The 16,949-nt window shown below is 26.6% G+C and overlaps 6 protein-coding genes across 6 annotated transcripts in view; 3 read left to right on the top strand and 3 right to left on the bottom strand.

The window, feature by feature from the left end:
- Positions 1 to 1,695, top strand: part of Phum_PHUM212820 (surfeit locus protein, putative) — a gene marked incomplete at both ends in the record, with an annotated part of 1,951 nt that extends 256 nt beyond the window's left edge. Inside the window, 4 exons of the mRNA XM_002425588.1 lie at positions 200 to 463; positions 718 to 948; positions 1,329 to 1,508; positions 1,609 to 1,695. Coding sequence (XP_002425633.1) covers positions 200 to 463; positions 718 to 948; positions 1,329 to 1,508; positions 1,609 to 1,695 — 762 coding nt within the window. The remainder of the gene's footprint in view (positions 1 to 199; positions 464 to 717; positions 949 to 1,328; positions 1,509 to 1,608) is intronic.
- Positions 1,696 to 3,459: 1,764 nt separating this feature from the next.
- Positions 3,460 to 6,189, bottom strand: Phum_PHUM212930 (set and mynd domain-containing protein, putative; the record flags this gene model as incomplete). The annotated part of the gene is made up of 8 exons (XM_002425589.1): positions 3,460 to 3,657; positions 3,906 to 4,263; positions 4,333 to 4,534; positions 4,616 to 4,793; positions 4,880 to 5,087; positions 5,175 to 5,388; positions 5,468 to 5,797; positions 5,877 to 6,189. The coding sequence occupies 8 exons, from the start codon at positions 6,187 to 6,189 to the stop codon at positions 3,460 to 3,462; spliced, it is 2,001 nt and encodes a 666-aa protein (XP_002425634.1).
- A 714-nt stretch (positions 6,190 to 6,903) lies between these two features.
- Phum_PHUM212940 (delta-aminolevulinic acid dehydratase, putative) lies at positions 6,904 to 8,341 on the top strand (the record flags this gene model as incomplete). The annotated part of the gene is made up of 6 exons (XM_002425590.1): positions 6,904 to 7,028; positions 7,114 to 7,360; positions 7,444 to 7,797; positions 7,882 to 7,998; positions 8,071 to 8,170; positions 8,241 to 8,341. 6 exons carry the CDS (start codon positions 6,904 to 6,906, stop codon positions 8,339 to 8,341), a joined length of 1,044 nt encoding a protein of 347 aa, XP_002425635.1.
- A 355-nt stretch (positions 8,342 to 8,696) lies between these two features.
- Phum_PHUM212950 (uncharacterized protein) lies at positions 8,697 to 10,086 on the bottom strand (the record flags this gene model as incomplete). Its single annotated transcript, XM_002425591.1, has 3 exons — positions 8,697 to 9,216; positions 9,305 to 9,662; positions 9,729 to 10,086. The coding sequence occupies 3 exons, from the start codon at positions 10,084 to 10,086 to the stop codon at positions 8,697 to 8,699; spliced, it is 1,236 nt and encodes a 411-aa protein (XP_002425636.1).
- Positions 10,087 to 10,749: 663 nt separating this feature from the next.
- On the bottom strand, positions 10,750 to 12,134 carry Phum_PHUM212960 (uncharacterized protein; the record flags this gene model as incomplete). Its single annotated transcript, XM_002425592.1, has 3 exons — positions 10,750 to 10,772; positions 10,927 to 11,243; positions 11,305 to 12,134. 3 exons carry the CDS (start codon positions 12,132 to 12,134, stop codon positions 10,750 to 10,752), a joined length of 1,170 nt encoding a protein of 389 aa, XP_002425637.1.
- A 1,899-nt stretch (positions 12,135 to 14,033) lies between these two features.
- Positions 14,034 to 16,926, top strand: Phum_PHUM212970 (uncharacterized protein; the record flags this gene model as incomplete). Its single annotated transcript, XM_002425593.1, has 2 exons — positions 14,034 to 16,826; positions 16,897 to 16,926. The coding sequence occupies 2 exons, from the start codon at positions 14,034 to 14,036 to the stop codon at positions 16,924 to 16,926; spliced, it is 2,823 nt and encodes a 940-aa protein (XP_002425638.1).
- Positions 16,927 to 16,949: the final 23 nt, after the last annotated feature.

Consider the following 16,949-nt stretch of genomic DNA (forward strand, 5'->3'; position numbering starts at 1 on the left):
AATATGTCACGTCAGCGATTCAAATTTTTTGTTTTTATTAATATGTATTGAATTTTTTTTAAATGAATGTAATAATGTTAGTTTTAAATTTAATGAAAATAAATATAATTTGATTTTTTGAATGTATTTTTTAGGGTTTTTAATTAATCGAAATTAAATACTTCATTTATGAAATGATTATTTTTCTCCAATCTTGTAGGTTTTAAGAAGTTCTAAAACATTTTTGCCTACAATAGCTCGATTATGTTTAATATCAACATTTGTAGAAGATGGATTGAGGATGTGGTTTCAATGGACTGAACAAAAAGATTATATGAACATGATATGGGGTTGTGGAGCTTTCTTAGCAACATTATTTGTTATAATTAATTTAACAGGTCAACTCGGTGGTTGTATTATGGTTCTAGCTAGATTTAAAGTTTCTGTAGCATGTGGAATATTATTTTTCATTGTAGTACTTCAGGTGATTTTATTTTATTTTTCTACCCATCACAAATAAAATATTCATTCGATTTAATTTAAATTTAACTTGTAACCTGAATAACAAAGAAGCAAATTGATTTTAGGCTACATTAAATAAATATTTAATGATTGCTTGCCTAAACAATCTATTGATAAATTACATATTTTAATTTTAATTATGAATGTTTATATTTTGATATGCCATTTATGTGATTGTTTAATAAAAATTTTATTTTTATTGTTTTCTCTTTTCAGACCATTGCCTATAATATATTATGGGATGTACAATTTTTGTTCAGAAATCTTGCACTCATAGGAGCATTATTACTTGTTTTGGCAGAAAGCAGGGTAGAGGGAAGAAGTTTATTCGCTGGAGTTCCTACATTGGGAGATAATAAACCAAAAAATTATTTACAATTAACAGGAAGAATTTTATTAGCTTTCATGTTTATCACATTAATTAGATTTGAACTTTCATTTTTACAGGTAAAAAATTTCATTCATTACGATTTGCAAAAAATTATTATTATTATCGTTATTTTTTTTCCTCTCAATATTTAAAAAACCATCGAATAATAATAATAATTTTTATTTAAAAAAAAACAAATTTGTTTTTTTCCCTTCAATGCTATTTGTTTAATATTAAACAAAAATTTTTTTTAAATAAAGGTCAAGTTGTAGAAAATTAAACCTTGAAATTAAAAATATTTGAATTTTATTTTTTTTTATAAAAATTTGTTTGTTAAATAAATGTGAATTGTTTAAAAAAAAAAAAAAAAAAACAAAAATTAGTCCTTAAAAAAATTTTATTCTGGTTTAATTTTTTGTAAACAAATTGAAAAGTTTTTTTTTATAATTTTTTCCAGGTAGTCCAAGATATTTTAGGATCAATTTTAATGGTTTTGGTCACCATTGGATATAAAACAAAACTCAGTGCATTGTTGTTAGTTTGTATTCTCACAATTCTCAATTTATATCATAATGCTTGGTGGAACATTCCTTCGTATAAACCTCTGAGAGATTTTCTTAAATATGACTTTTTCCAGGTTAATGAATTAAATTTTTTCTCCATTATTTACTTTTAAAGAGGATTCAAAATGATGAAAGGAGGGAATTAAATTGTTGATATTGTTTTTTGTGTTTCAGACTTTGTCTGTTGTCGGAGGTCTTTTAATGATTGTTCAATTAGGTCCTGGTGGAGTTTCCATGGATGAACATAAGAAGGAATGGTGAAAACCCAACGCGAGACATGAAAGGAAAAAATAAGAAGAAAAAAAATAAAAAAAATAAAAAAGCAGAAAAAAAAATAAAATACATAAATATATAAATAAATAAATATATATATATATCTATTAATATATATATCAATACAACAACAACAACAAAAAAAAATGAAAATAATTTGACAGTTTGCATTTTTTTAAGAGATTGGGGGGGGGAGGGGGAGGCGGTCTCTAAAACGATTAGGATGCTGCTGAACATTGGCTTGAAAAAAAAAAAAAAAAATTTTGACCTCTTTTTATATTTTGCCTAAACTTAAATCATCCTCCTAAATTTATTTTTATTTTTATTTTCTCTCTATTTTACTATTATTATTATTATTATTATTATTATTATTATTATTATTATTTTATTTTTATTTAAATATATATTTATTGGGAAAAAAAAACCGAAAAAAAAAAAAAAAAAAAAACAAAAAGAAAATATTAAAAAAATTTTTTTTGTTTTCGTAAGCTGTCGTCTTCCTCTTTTTAGGCAATTTAAAAAAACTTTTACTATTGATTTTTATTATCATTATTATTACTTTTTTTTTTTTTTTTTTTGAAAATTGAATAAAAGAAAATGTTAAGTATTTGTTTTGAAAAATTATTATTATTATTATTTTATGTTGATTATACAAATGAATTGAAAAAAAGGAAAAAAAATATGGGATTCGTTTCAGTCATCATTTCAATTACACTTGAAATATAACAAATAATTTATTATTATTATTATTATTATTATTATCATTGTGTTAAAATTTAATTATAAAAAAAAGCAATAATAAATTTTTTTTTAAAGAAAAAATAAAAGGAAAAGTAATAAAAATACGTAAATAATAATAATTTTTGGTTTTCGACGACGACGATGATGACGACGACGACGTTGTCGTTTGTCGTTTGTAGTCATTTTTATGCAAACGTGTCAAAAAAAAAAAAAAAAAAAAAACATATTTCGACTGATTTAAAATAAAAAATAAATAAATATATATGTATATACAAAAAGAAAATGGAATAATATAATAAAATGTACAAATTTATTATTAATTGTTTATATATATATATATTTTGTGATAAATTCAAATAATCATCATATTGGACATACATTTATTATTATTATTTTTATTATTATTATTATTATTTTTTTTTTTTTAAAAGATTTTATTAAATCAATCCCTGCATGAGAATAAATAAATAAATAAAATAATAGTTTTTTTTTGAAATTATATCAAGGATAAATAAATAAATACAAAAAAAAAAAAAAATTGGAACATGAATCAGCTGTTTTTTATTTTGTTTTGTTTTTCCCCTTTTAATTTTTAAATGGTAGAGAGATTAATAATAATAATAATAATAATAATAATTGAAGATTTCGTAAAAAATTAACCTTTGATTATAAATATTTTTTTTTTTTTTTTTAAAAATACATCCTTGAAAAAAAAAAAAAATTTAAACGGTTGTAATAATTAAAATGGTCGTTAATTATTTTTTTTTTTTTGTACTACGACGTAACGAATATAATTATTTTTTAAAAACCACTCTCTCTCTCTCTCTCTCTCTCTCTCTCTCTCTCTCTCTCTCTCTCTCTCTTTCTTATTTAGAAGCTTATCATTTATCGTTGTTTTTAAAAAAAAAAACAAAATGACAATTGTGTTATCAGGGGGAAAAGAAATTTTTTACTATCGTGAAATTAGTTTTTTTATTTTTATTTTGTTTTAACAAACAGTTACATAATCGTTTATTTCTTTTTAAAAACTGTATTACCGAGTGCCAACATACATTTTCGTATCGATTGCTGACATAGAAGATAATCTCGAAATGGCGGAGCTAATATCCCATGTAGAGTTTTTAATATTTCTAAATAAATATCCAAAGCATTTTGAAAATTTCCCGTTTGTGCATATTTTATCGCTTGCTTATATAAAATATCCGTATCCTGTTAATAATAATAATAATAATAAACTGCATTAATAAATAATTTACCTTTGTTTCAATTTACAATTTACAATTTAACCTTTGAGTTAATAATTCGAAAAATTTTTGTTTACATTTATTTATTTATTATTGACATAGTAAATATTATTATCACACGCACACGCACACAAATCTCCTCCTCCTTGTTTTTATCAAGAGGAGTAGTTAGAGAAAAAAAAAATAATAATAATAATATGTTATATCATGTACCTGTAAAGCTTTAAGACCTTTAAATAAATTTGTATGTTGATTACATTGAGAACATTTTATCATAAAATCATCCGTGTTAACGGGTACGATTAAAATATTTTTACAATTTTCTCGTTTTTCATCAGTGCCGTAACCAGAACATCTAAAACGTATAGTTTTCGTGTCAAGTTCGTCGAATGTAGGCCAAAGTTCAAGGCAGGGAGTACAAGTACACGTGAACCAATATTGGGATTTTAATTTTTCTTGTCTTTCTAATTTTTTCATTTGACTATAAATCGGTCCGTAATTTTCCGCTACTATTTCACCCTTTTTTATAGGTTTTGCAGCTCGAACAATCACTTGAGTGCCAATAAAGTACCTGTAATTGAGAGAAAAACCCGAATGAGTAATTATTGTACGTTGATAAGAAAAGTTTAAGTTCATTGACCTGACAATTCCAGGATCGCAAGAATGATTGAAAAGTGCTAATGTCGGATATAAACCACCACCAACGAATAGGGATTTCGAATCATCTAAAATATTTTTATTTTCCATTTCGAGTTCTGAAATTTCGTGAGCGTTGAATTGAAGGATTTGTAAATGGCGTAAAATTAAACCACCGATAAATATTTCATCTTCGGTTAAAGTTTCTACAACAAAATGCAAATTTTTTTTTTTTCAAATAAAAGATTTCGAGCCGTGTATGATGTTTATAATAATAAAAATTTTACCAAGTAAATTATCCGTTTTATTAAAATAATTAACGAGTTTTAAACATTTTAAAAGAAACAAGGCCATGACGGTCCTTTCGAAAAAATCTTTCGTTTCACGTAAATCCTCATGGCGTACTAAATTATAAACTCTTAAATAATCAGAACTTTTATAAACTCCATCAAAATTTTTCTCATCCTGTCAATTAATATTAAAAAAAAATGATTTTTAATTTACTGAGGGTAATGAAACGTTTATTTCAATAAATTTTGTTTTTGTTTTACCACCAATTTCGATTTTAAATTTAAAAAATATTTCAAATTATTTTGAGTTATCATTCTTAGTGCCATTAAAACGGTTATCGAAACTCCTGATTTATGTAATGTTTGCAATATGGAACATTCGTATTTGTGATAATTTGCTGATTCTCTACAATTCAAACTACAGAAAATAACTTGAGAACAATTTTCGCATGGATACGGTCCTTGAGTTCTACAAAATAATAATAATAATAATAATAATAATTTGTTTGCGATTAAATAATTAGTAATTGTTGGTATTCGAAAACCGTTAAATTACCTTTTAAAACAATGTTGGCAATTAATTAAATGATAATCTTCTAATAAAACGGAACAATATGGTTTTTCAACGAGTATCGTTTCGCCTGGGAAAATATTTTCTGATGCAGAAGCAAATCGACCAACCGTCGAATCATTTTTCATAAAAATTTTAACCGATGCTGATTCATAAATTTTATTTTTTTCACTAATAATGTGGAGTTTGTAATTTTCATCTAATTAAAAAAGAAATTGTATTATTTTAATCATGTAAATTTTGTTTTTTATTTTGTCAACAATCTGAATTCGAATTACTTTCAACATTTGAATTATCATTTTTATCATTTGATTTATTCATTATTTGTAACATTATTTGTATATCTTTTTCCATTTTTAATTTTTTTTCCATTGGTAATTTACAATCGTCTAAAGCTTGAAGAGTTTTTTTAAATTCTTCAATTCCTTCCTCGTGTTTTTTCAATGCCAATAATGATTTTGCTTTTCTTTCGTAAATTTTATATTTGAGTTCTTTCGGATAATTTAATTTCAATACCAAATCTATATCATCAATAGCTAAATTGTATAATTGAAGATTGTAAAATGCTGCTGATCTATTTGCTAATGCCAATGACAAATTTTTAGTATCTGGAAAAATAATAATCAAAAGATAAATTGTTAAGTAAAAAAAACTTGATGGTTTGTATTAAATTAAACCGTTTCATACCATTTTTATATTGAGTCATTTTTAATATGGATTCTGAATAATTTTTCAAAGCTTTTTCAAAATCTCCTTTTACAAAAGCTTTATTTCCTAATTCCTTTAGTTTTAATGCTAAATCTTCATCTTTGTTATTTTTAATTATCTCGATGGGAGGCAAATCATTCCAAGTCACAATTTTATTAACAAAACAAATTCTTTCATTATCTGTTTTTAATTTATTGAAATTTTCAAATTCACATTCGGATATTTGTAATTTTTTGTAATATTCTTTAAATAAATATTTAACTTCTTTCGTTGCAATTTGTTCATCTAACATTTTTCTTTAAATTAAAAAAGAAACGCGGAAATATTTTTTTAAAGATATAAAACATGTGCTTCGACTTTCACAATTTTTTAAAAATCTATTTTTAAAACATTTAAATTTCTTTTAATAGAATGGAAATCCGTTGTTCGGTGGTGAACCATTGGCCAGAATACAAAATTATTAAATCTCACCTTGACAAATAATTTTTTTAAAACCGTCAGATAAGTTTTTATCTAAATTCAAATTAAAAACAGAAAATTAGTTAAATTATGAGTTTAGAGATATATTGTTTCAAATTTATAAATTAATTATAATTACCTGAAATTTTTTTTCCAAAATCCTTGTGAAAGGTTTGCTCGTAAAAACCCGCGAAAATGTCTTTTTTACTAAATGCTAAAATAATTCGAGAGAAATCGATAGATAAACTATAAAAAAATTTACATTATTAAACTGTTCGTCAATTTGACAAAATTTTAAATAAAAAAAAGTTTGTAAGAAAAGAATTTATAACTAAATTTACCTGAGAGTTATTTAAAACTTGTAAAAAAAACTCGGACGAAAAAAAATTGACTTTTACCGTTTTAAAAAAAAACTAGTTACTGCCACGGCTTTTTGTAAATAATGAGTCACGTTCAAATTTAAAATTAGTGTTAATTAGTTTTTTTTTTTTTTTTTTAATTTACCACGACAGTTTTTATTTGTAATGCATATTAATTTAATAATGTAATGCTTCAAGTACAAGCTAACAAAAATCTCCTTCACGGAGGGTACTTTCATTCAGTATTAAGATTTTTGCAATCATCTAATGCAGTACTTTCCAATAGTAATTTGATGTATCCAATTTTTTTAATGTATGCATATGTTGTTTTCGATAATTAATAAAAATAACCTTTTGTTTATTTTTTTTTTTTTAAATAATTTAAATTTAAATTTTAGTGATGATGATGACGCAATAGAAACTATTCCAGATTTTCCCAAAGTTTATAGATATGGAGTTAATAAAATAGTTACCGCCCTTGAACCATTAGTTAAAAAAGGTCTATCTTCTGTTTTACTCTTTGGCGTTATTAAAACATTACCAAAAGACGATTTTGGTACACATGCAAATTCAGATAGTAATCCTGTTTTGAGAGCTATAAATAAAATTAAAACAGCTTTTCCAAATTTACTTATCGCTTGTGATGTGAGTGAGGCTTTACAAAATAAACTCCAAATGAAAAGATTTTTTTTTTTTTTAAATACAAAAAAGAAACATTTTTTTTTTAGGTGTGTTTATGTCCTTACACTATACATGGCCATTGTGGAATATTAAATTCAGATGGAACCATTGATAATAAAAAAAGTGTAGCAAGATTAGCTTCGGTAGCTTTATCGTATGGTGAAGCAGGAGCTCATATATTGGCTCCTTCTGATATGATGGATGGAAGAATTTATGCGATTAAACAAAAACTTATCGATTCTGGATTGCACAATAAAGTATCACTTTTATCATATTCAGTAAAATTTTCTTCTTGTTTTTATGGACCATTTAGAAAAGCAGCAAATTCTAGTCCTTGTTCTGGAGATCGTAAAGCATATCAGCTTCCAGGTGGAAGTTCTGGTCTAGCTAAAAGAGCTGCCGTAAGTTTTTTTTTTTTTTTTTTTTTAATTTTATATTTTCCTCATTGAAAATATTAATTGTGATTTGAATATTTTTTATGATAGGCAAGAGATGTAGAAGAAGGTGCTGACATGCTAATGGTAAAACCTGGTCTTCCATACCTTGATGTAATCGAAAGCACGAAAAAATCATTTCCAGAATTTCCTTTATTCGTTTATCAGGTAAAAAAAAATTTATGTGATAACTTTTTGTACCTTACTGATACCTAAATTATGGCTTTGTTTTTTTAACAGGTTTCAGGTGAATATTCCATGTTGATTTCAGCATCCGAAGCTGGAGTTGTCGATTTGAAAGATAGTGTTTTAGAAATAATGTCCTCCTTTCGTAGAGCAGGTACATCAGATTATAACTTTGGTTTATTTTTGTTCAGATGCTCTTACCACCATTTTTTATTAAATTTTAGGTGCAGATTGTATAATTACATATTTCACTCCGTTAATATTAGACTGGATAGAAAATGATGGGAAAAATTCTGAGCATAAGGCTATGTCTTTATCAATGTGATTTGTTTTATGTGTGTTGTTTATTTAAATTATTTTATACGATTATTAATTACGTAGGAGAAAGAAAAAAAAAATTAGTCATTTATACAATAAACAAGTACAAATTAAACCAAATTGACAAATTATTCAAAGAGTTATTATTTTAATAAGTTTTTATTTATTTCGATTAATGTTTTGTAATGAAATATATTTGGTTTTCATTATCGAACAATAATTAGTGATTATTTTAATTAAAAATAAAAGAAAATAAAATCATAATTATATTTAATTTGATTTATTTCAAAATAATTCATAGTCATCATAGTGTGCATGGTAACAATTGAGAGTTAAATAATTTACTATTTAAACAAAAATGTTTATTTTTTCATTAAAATGTAATCGTCAATAAGTTCAGAAAAAATTTCGATAATTTTATCTGAATATGATTCATTTTGAAAAAACTTTCTCATATATTCGTGCCTGTGATTTTCAAGATAATTTTCGTAGACATCATAATTTTCATCGTCGACATTGAGGGTGACCGGTCCCAAAAGATAATGCATGCTCAAAAGTGATTGTATAACTGCCAATTCTTTGTAAAAATCGCAACTTTGTAAAAATTCACGTTTCGATATAACGTTATTAATATTTTCATTTTCTTTTTGTAATTCTATCGATAAATTATCATAATAATAATTTAAAAATTTTTCTTTATTATTATCTCTCGTTATTTTTTTCGTTGTGAAATAAAGGAATTGCATGACGTCATGAGCCGGAGGAGCGTAACGGAAAAATTGAAAATCAACAAGAACGCAGGAATCCGGATTATTTTTTTCATTATAATTAAACATTAAATTATTTTTCCAAGGATCTCCATGCGATATAACATTTTTATACCTGAAATAATTTTATTTAAAATAATTTCTGTTGAGAAACTCACGGTTAAAATAAATTGAAGAAAATTTTTTTTTTGTCAACAACTTACATTTTAGATTTTTTATTTAACGCATAAATCCTCATCATTTGTTCTTTGAATTTTTCTTTTATTATAATTTTTTCTTTTTGAGAATAATTTTTCAATAAATCAATTCCGACTAATAAATCTTGAATTTGCCATGAGATCCATCTTGCTGTCGGTGATTCCGTATTACTTTCATCGTATAAAACTTCACGAAATAAATCAGGATAATCGGCGTCCAATTGAATGGATTTTTTCATTTCCAGTAAAAGTGATGATGCATGGAGTCTGGAAAAAGCTTGTAAAGCTTTTTCAGCATGTTCTTCATCCAAATTTATATCACCATCAACCATGACAAAACCTTTTTCTGACAAATCTTCTAAAACTTCAAAAGCCATACAACATAATTAACATCATTATTATTAATTAATTTCAAAGGCTCGAGACTTACCCAAAATTCTATTTTTACTAAAACAATATTTAGGACACCATTTTATTATATTATTCACATATTTATTACATTCTCCGACTAAAATTTTATAAAAATCAATTTCCCTTTGGAAAATTCCTGTGACTTCCAAGAAATCATTTTCTCTATTGCTTCCACCGTGGGTTTTAATAAAAAATTTTCTTTCTTCTTTTTTCCCATGATAAAAATATTGTACGAAAAGGGTTAAATGTTTACCCAAATAACCCAAAGACTCGTCGCTTTTTTCCAAAATTTTATAATTAATTATTTGATTATTCGTTTCGTTTTCTAAAAAATTATTTAAAACATTTTTAACGTCGTTTTCGTTTAACGAACACATAATTTATGTTAACAATTATTTGTTTACTCCGTGATAAGAGAGCACAATTAACTTTTTAATCACTTAAACGGTTTAACATAGGAAAACTAACATAACATAACATAACAGGGTGATTAATTTAATAATTACGTCATCATTTATAAAACAATGGTGCGTTAAAGTTAAAACGAGAAAATTTTTATTTTTTTCAAAAAAATAATTAATTTAATTAAACGAGTTGTTTTTTTTCGTTACATAATACACGCCATTTTTTTTTTTTTGAAATAATTTTATCAGGCACAAACTTATAAAAAAATGTCTCTATCTCCTTTGCCTTTCAAAACTAAATTTTTACATATTTTTATTAATTATATATTAATAATCTCGATTTGAAATTTCTGTCGCTGTAGGAAATACTCCCAGGATCATTATTAAAAGAAAAAAAATTTTTTTTTATATCACAAAAAATAAATAAATAAATAAAACAATAATTTGTTGATAATGTTGATAAACGAGACTTGCATTGCTGTTTTGTACAAATTTACATTAAATTTGATGACGTCATTAATTGATAAAAAAACTTTTCTCTCTCTCTCTCTCTCTTGGATAACAATTTATTTATTTATTTATTTTTACAAATAGATAATTATAATTAAATTAAAATAAATTTTTTAATAACTTCATTCATTGATTGTGTGACTCTATTTCTGCAAAGTTCATCATTTAAAAAAGAATAAACGATCATTTCCGTTCTATCGTTTAACATGTTTTTAGTAAATGCTTCCGGAGTTGATAAAAAACTATTCGTTATTTCCGGTGGTGATAATATTAATTGAAAAAAAAATAATTTCCCTATCAAACCGAGATCGTAGTAAAAATGACAACTTTCTAAAAAATTTTCCCACGTTATTATCGATCGACCATGATCGATCGAATTCCTATCGAGTTCTCGTATGAAAGATTCGTAATAAAATTTATATATTTTCTCTTGATTTTTATCCATGTATGATTTTTCCAAAACGAAATGCATAAACATGAGTAAATCGTGAGCCGGAGGTGCATAACGTGCTAATTGAAAATCAATTATGAGACCATTTTTAACTTTTCCAGTTTTATCATCTTTTTTAAACAAAACGTTATTTGACCATAAATCTCCATGAACGAAAACGTTTTTAAATCTGGAGGAAAAAAAGAAAATGAAATTTTGTTTTAAGGATTAATAATTAATAGAAATTTTACCTTTTGGATGGTTTAACAAGTTGATAAATTTTTCTCATAACATCAGGAAGTTTATCATGGATTATCATTTTTTCTTCTTGAGTATATCCAGGAAGTAAATCAATAATTTTTAATTGACTTTTAATTCCAGTTTCGTGAAATGTATTTCCAGGATGTCCCTTTTCATCTGATGCTTCCGTTTCAAATGTTAAATGAGAATATAATTCCCCAATGGTTATTCCTGCCATATTATTTTCATTTGATTTGAATTTATTTAAATTTGGTGACATTGATTTTTTTATTTTTCCTTCGTTGAATTTTTTTTCAAATGCTATCGATGATGCATGCATGGCAGCCAAAGCTTTTATAGTTGCATTAAAATGTTCTTCATCCATGTAAGAACGTTCTGGATACATGTAATAATTTAAATTCGTTAAATTTTCTAATACCAGAACATCTTCACCTTTCGAATAAACGTAATCCGGATGCCATTTTGTTTTATTATTATCATCATCATCACCTTGTCCTGATTTGAAATCTCTAAATAAAGTTTTGTATATTTGAATTTCTTTGAAAAAAGCTCTCGTTTTCCTTGCGTATTCGTAATGTTGAGGAACTTTTTTAGGTATTTTTTTAACGAAATATTCAAAATTTTTTATTTCGTTTGATATTTTTATCGAAAAAATGGCTTTGTAATGTTCGCCGAGAAATCCCAGTGTATCTTCTGATGCTGGAACGACTATTGCCGAATCAATTGTAAAATTATCTGTTTTTAAAACATTTCTAAAAATTTCATTAACGTCTTCTATCGTTAAAACATCATTATCCAATTTTATTTTTATGTCGGCCATTTTTTTTTTTTTTAATTCTTAATTTACAATAACTTGATTAATTAATACATAACTTTAAACACTGTAGAACGACTTATAATTCTTTTGAAATGAACTTTGAAACAATTTAGTGGTTAATAAAAGCTTTTGACAAGTCTTTATTATTTTTTTTTTAAATTTATTAACTTGTTAAAACAAAGGGATATAAATTTATTACAAGGTTAAAAACGACGTGTCTTATGTGGTCAAAATTATATAATTATTTATTTATTGTTCGATATGATTTTTTTTTTTTGAAATTGTCTTCGTATTTTATTTTTCCTTCCGTAATTTTCTTTTTCCCCCATTAAAGAAAAAAACTCATCACGATGTGTTTGAAAATTGTAAAAAAATTTTATTATTTAGAAACGCAAAACTTTAAAAATACGTTACAGTTAACTATTTTTTTTTTTTTTTAATGAAATAATTTCAAATTTAATGATTAACCTTTATCTTAATTTAATGTCGAATCAATCTATTTACGTTTATTCCTTTTTAAATCATCATTTTTAATTATTATAAATAAATTTTTAAAATGTAAAAGCAAAACCTTTTTCTTGTAAAAAAAAAAAATCAAATTCTTCACATACAATTACATTTGTGACACTTTGTACGTAATCACTGTCGCCATCTTGCCGTGTCGCCAAATGAAAGGAGTCGCACATTTGCAAAGATAGAAAAAGAAGATGAAGGAAGAGCGCGCTCTTGGTCTTAAAAATTTTTTATATGAATTTTTACAAGGTCGTGAAAATTACAATAACTAAAAGTTGTTAATAATATATAATTATTTATTTATTAATCGTCTTGATGCCTCACAAACATGGTAAATAAAAATCACTTATGAAATTTATGTATGAAATTCCAATAAAAAAAAAATTTAATATCAAAAATGGAATAAAAAATATGCAATGAATTATATCATGAATCATGAATAACAAAATGAGAAATTTCTAGAACAAGATATGAACACCTATAATTTTCATAATAGGTATAGGATAGGGTTAATATTAAACACACAGTTTCTAAAATCATCTTAAAAACCACACACTTTATTATATTTTTGCAAGTAATGCATTCCTTTTTGTTTTATTATAGTTCTAATAAATAACAAGTTATGGTAAATCATTTTACAAATATTTTTCATAAACTTTTTCACAATTTTCATTAAAAAAAAGTTTTAAAAACAAAGCATATATTACACAAAAGATAATTGTTGTGTTTATTTGTAAAAATGACTCATTTTAATAAAATAATTTATTTTATCTAATACAAACTATAAACAAATATTAGATATGTTTTATTTGATTTTATCATTTTCCATTTTATTTTTATTAAAGATATGTACCCAAATCATTTATTAAATAAATTTTACAACAATAAAAAATTTGTTTTAATTCCAGTGCCAGACCAGCAGTGGTTTATTCAAGTTCTGGAGTTAATTAGTAATTCATTTCAAACTCAAAAAAAAAAATATGAATGAAGGGTTGAGGATTATGACTAACAACAAAAGGGAAGAAAATAGACATTTTTTTCAGGAGTTTAATTTTTGACTGTTTTTTAATTGTGTAAGTTTACTTAATAAAATTAATGTTGATTTAAAATTAATAATAATAATAATAACATTTAAATATTAGATTTAAAAAAAACTATAAAATTATCTTCCATGGGATAGGATGCATTACAAATGAATCTGTTTGCGTGTTAATCTTATTGATCGAGTTTTTCGGGGGTAAGAATGGGGTTGTGTTCAACAGAATGCGCATGACGACCAGGTGATGAAAATATTTTCTTTCATTCAGTGTGTATTAAGAATCAGTCAATTAGTGATATAAAAAATATGATATTTATCAAGTTATCAATTAAAAATAATTTTAACGTAAAATGAAAAAAGTTTTAAAATTTGTTAAAGGGAAAAAGGATGAGAAAAAAGATGGAGGAGGAGGAGGAATCACACCTTCGCAATCCGGAGATTTGTTAAGTCCCATTCAAACACCGGACGATGAAAAATATTTAGGATTAGACAATGCTTCCGGATACGTTGTGGATTTTAGTGGAAAAGATAAAACCGTGACGAAATTGCACAAGGCGGCTTGGTTTGGTAATTTGGATAAATTAAAATCCGCATTGAAAAAAATCGAAATCGATGCCACGGATCGTCATCAGAGAACGGCTCTTAATTTTGCCGTAGTTCAAGGTCATCCGAACATTGTTTGGTATTTGTTGGGCAACAATGCTAACACGTCGATATGTGACGACGAAGGTTGCACGCCTCTTTTAAAAGCTATTGAGTGCGGTCATAAAGAATGTTTGAAATTACTTCTCGACCGGGGAGCGGATGTAAATGCGACAGATTACACTGGAAATACGGGACTCCACATAGCTGCAAAACAAGGTTCGCTTGACATAGTTTCCGCCCTTTTAAATAAAAATGCCCGCACCGATATAAGTAATAACACCGGTGATTATCCGTTACATTTTGCCATCAAGTCAGATAATAAAGAATTAGTTGATTTGTTGTTGAAATTTAAAGCGGAAGTCAACGTTTTGGACAGAGAAAACAGAACACCGTTAATGTTGGCCGCTAAAAATGGTAATCTTCCATTAACAAAATTATTACTTGAAACCGGTGCTCAATTATCTCTTGTCGATTCTAATGGATGGACCGCAGAAGATTATGCATTGCTCGGAGGCCATAATGACATCGCATTAATACTCAAACCAATGCTCAAGGACAAAAGTGAAATTCCCAAAGGAGAAAAAATTACCAACGACAAAACGGATTTAATTAATCAAAAACAAATGAGTGAATCTTGGGACGACAGTAAATCAGACAACAGTGACACGAATGAAAGTGTTTCGAAAAAGCTGAAGGAATTTTTCAAAAGTTGTTCCATTGATAAATCCGAAACGGAAGAAAAGGAAAAGAGTGAAAAAAGCGAAACAACTCCGGATTCGCCGAACGTCGAAGTCATTCCTCCATTTTGTCAGCCACCGCGAAGTTGGGACATGATTCAGGCTGGAATGATCGATGGTAATAAAACTGGAGTCGAGCCAAAAAGGTTGAGTTTGACAACGTTGGGAACTCTTCACTCTCGAAGAGAAAGTTTTACCGAAGGTTCGTCGGTCACATCACCGAAATACACATTAAGTTTAAATCGTAGGAAAGATGCCAAAATCGATAAATCATTTGCCAAACAAAGATTTAGCTTTCACGAAGAAATAACTCTTAAAAATTTTTTTAATCAAAACACATCAAAAGAAATCGATTTGATGAAAAGTTCGAGTTTGAAAAAACTCGAAATCGAAAAAGATAAATCGAATAAATCGTTGGAAAATGATGAATCGAAAAATAAAAATGATGAACTTTGTGATACTACCGATAGTAATAAAGTCATATCAATAAATAAATCTGCTCACGAATTAAAAGTCACTAGTCCTTCAGAAAATGTAAATTCTTTCGAAAATGATGGCGGAATGGAAAAAGAACAAAAAAATGAAGAGAAGGAAGAAAATTTGAGTCCCGTATTTAAACAAGTTGAAAAAGAAGAAAAGTACAACAGTTGGGATTCGCAAAGTTCAGAACAGGGAAAAGAAACAAATTTTCCATCTCCACCTTCTGCTCTTGAACTTGGTGCCGACATGGCAAAATCGTTAAAATTTATGAAAGGAATGTCGATTGATCGTCCATCGGTCAAACCGTCTGATAAAAACATATGGAAAAATGCATACGAAACTCGTTCGATTGATTTTCTGGAAGAAAATACAACAATTCCAGAGATTTCGATAAATAATTTTACTAAAAGACACGTGAGACAACATTCGACGTCACAAAATTGGATAAGTAAAGATATATTACCGTGCCAAAAACCCGTTGATAGACTCATTGACGTTAACAGAAGAATAAGCGAACAACTCGAATGTTACGATCAAGCTCTCAAAGAACTTGCAGAAACTTCCAGTGCCAAAAAAGCATTAAAATTAACAGCTGAAAAAATTTCAGCATCGCAAAATTATTATTCTCTACCGTCATCGAAAGGTAAAACTTACAACGAAGATAAACGAACGGTTCCGGAAAGAAAAGAATTTAACAATAGCGGCCCTTCGTCGGCTCCGACATTAATGGAAAATTACATAAAGACAAAAAAAACGGATGACGGTGATGAAAACGTAACAAAACAACCGGAAACGGTTAAATCGGCAAAGGATAAAACATCACCGAAAACAGATTCGGACAAAGTACAAAAACCTTCTCCTCCGACGCACGTCAATTCTTTCGATGGTACCGAAAGGAAAACCAAACGACACATACTATTAGCCATGAGAGAAGTCAAACCATCTCCAAATATAGCAGCAACATTTAAAGCATCGATAGATGATCAAATTTTATCACCTCTGACAAAACCCGACGATGATAGTTTTGATGGAGATGATAAAAACAGTTCGAAAGTATCGTCGGAGAGTGAAAAAGAAAGTCCCATGAACGGTAATTATTTTTTCGGATTGGGAAGACAGGAAACGGTTAAAGAAAAACCGGATGTCGGTAGAAGAAAATCTAGTAGTTCGGAAACTGGAGAAGAACCAACACTTTGGCTACAAGACGATTCGAATAAAATCGATGTATTATCACACGAATCTGATAATGATGTTTCCGAAATAGCAGAAGACGAACGTGGTGTTAATAATAATAATAATAATAGAACATGTTCATTTTCACCGTTGGAAATTATTTATCAAGAAATATTAGAAGAAAATGAAAAATCGGAAAAAGTTTTAAAAACGGAAATCCAAAAAAATACT

Source organism: Pediculus humanus, genomic scaffold (assembly GCF_000006295.1).
Source record: "Pediculus humanus corporis 1103172107561 genomic scaffold, whole genome shotgun sequence".
Classification (NCBI taxonomy): Eukaryota; Metazoa; Arthropoda; class Insecta; order Psocodea; family Pediculidae; genus Pediculus; species Pediculus humanus.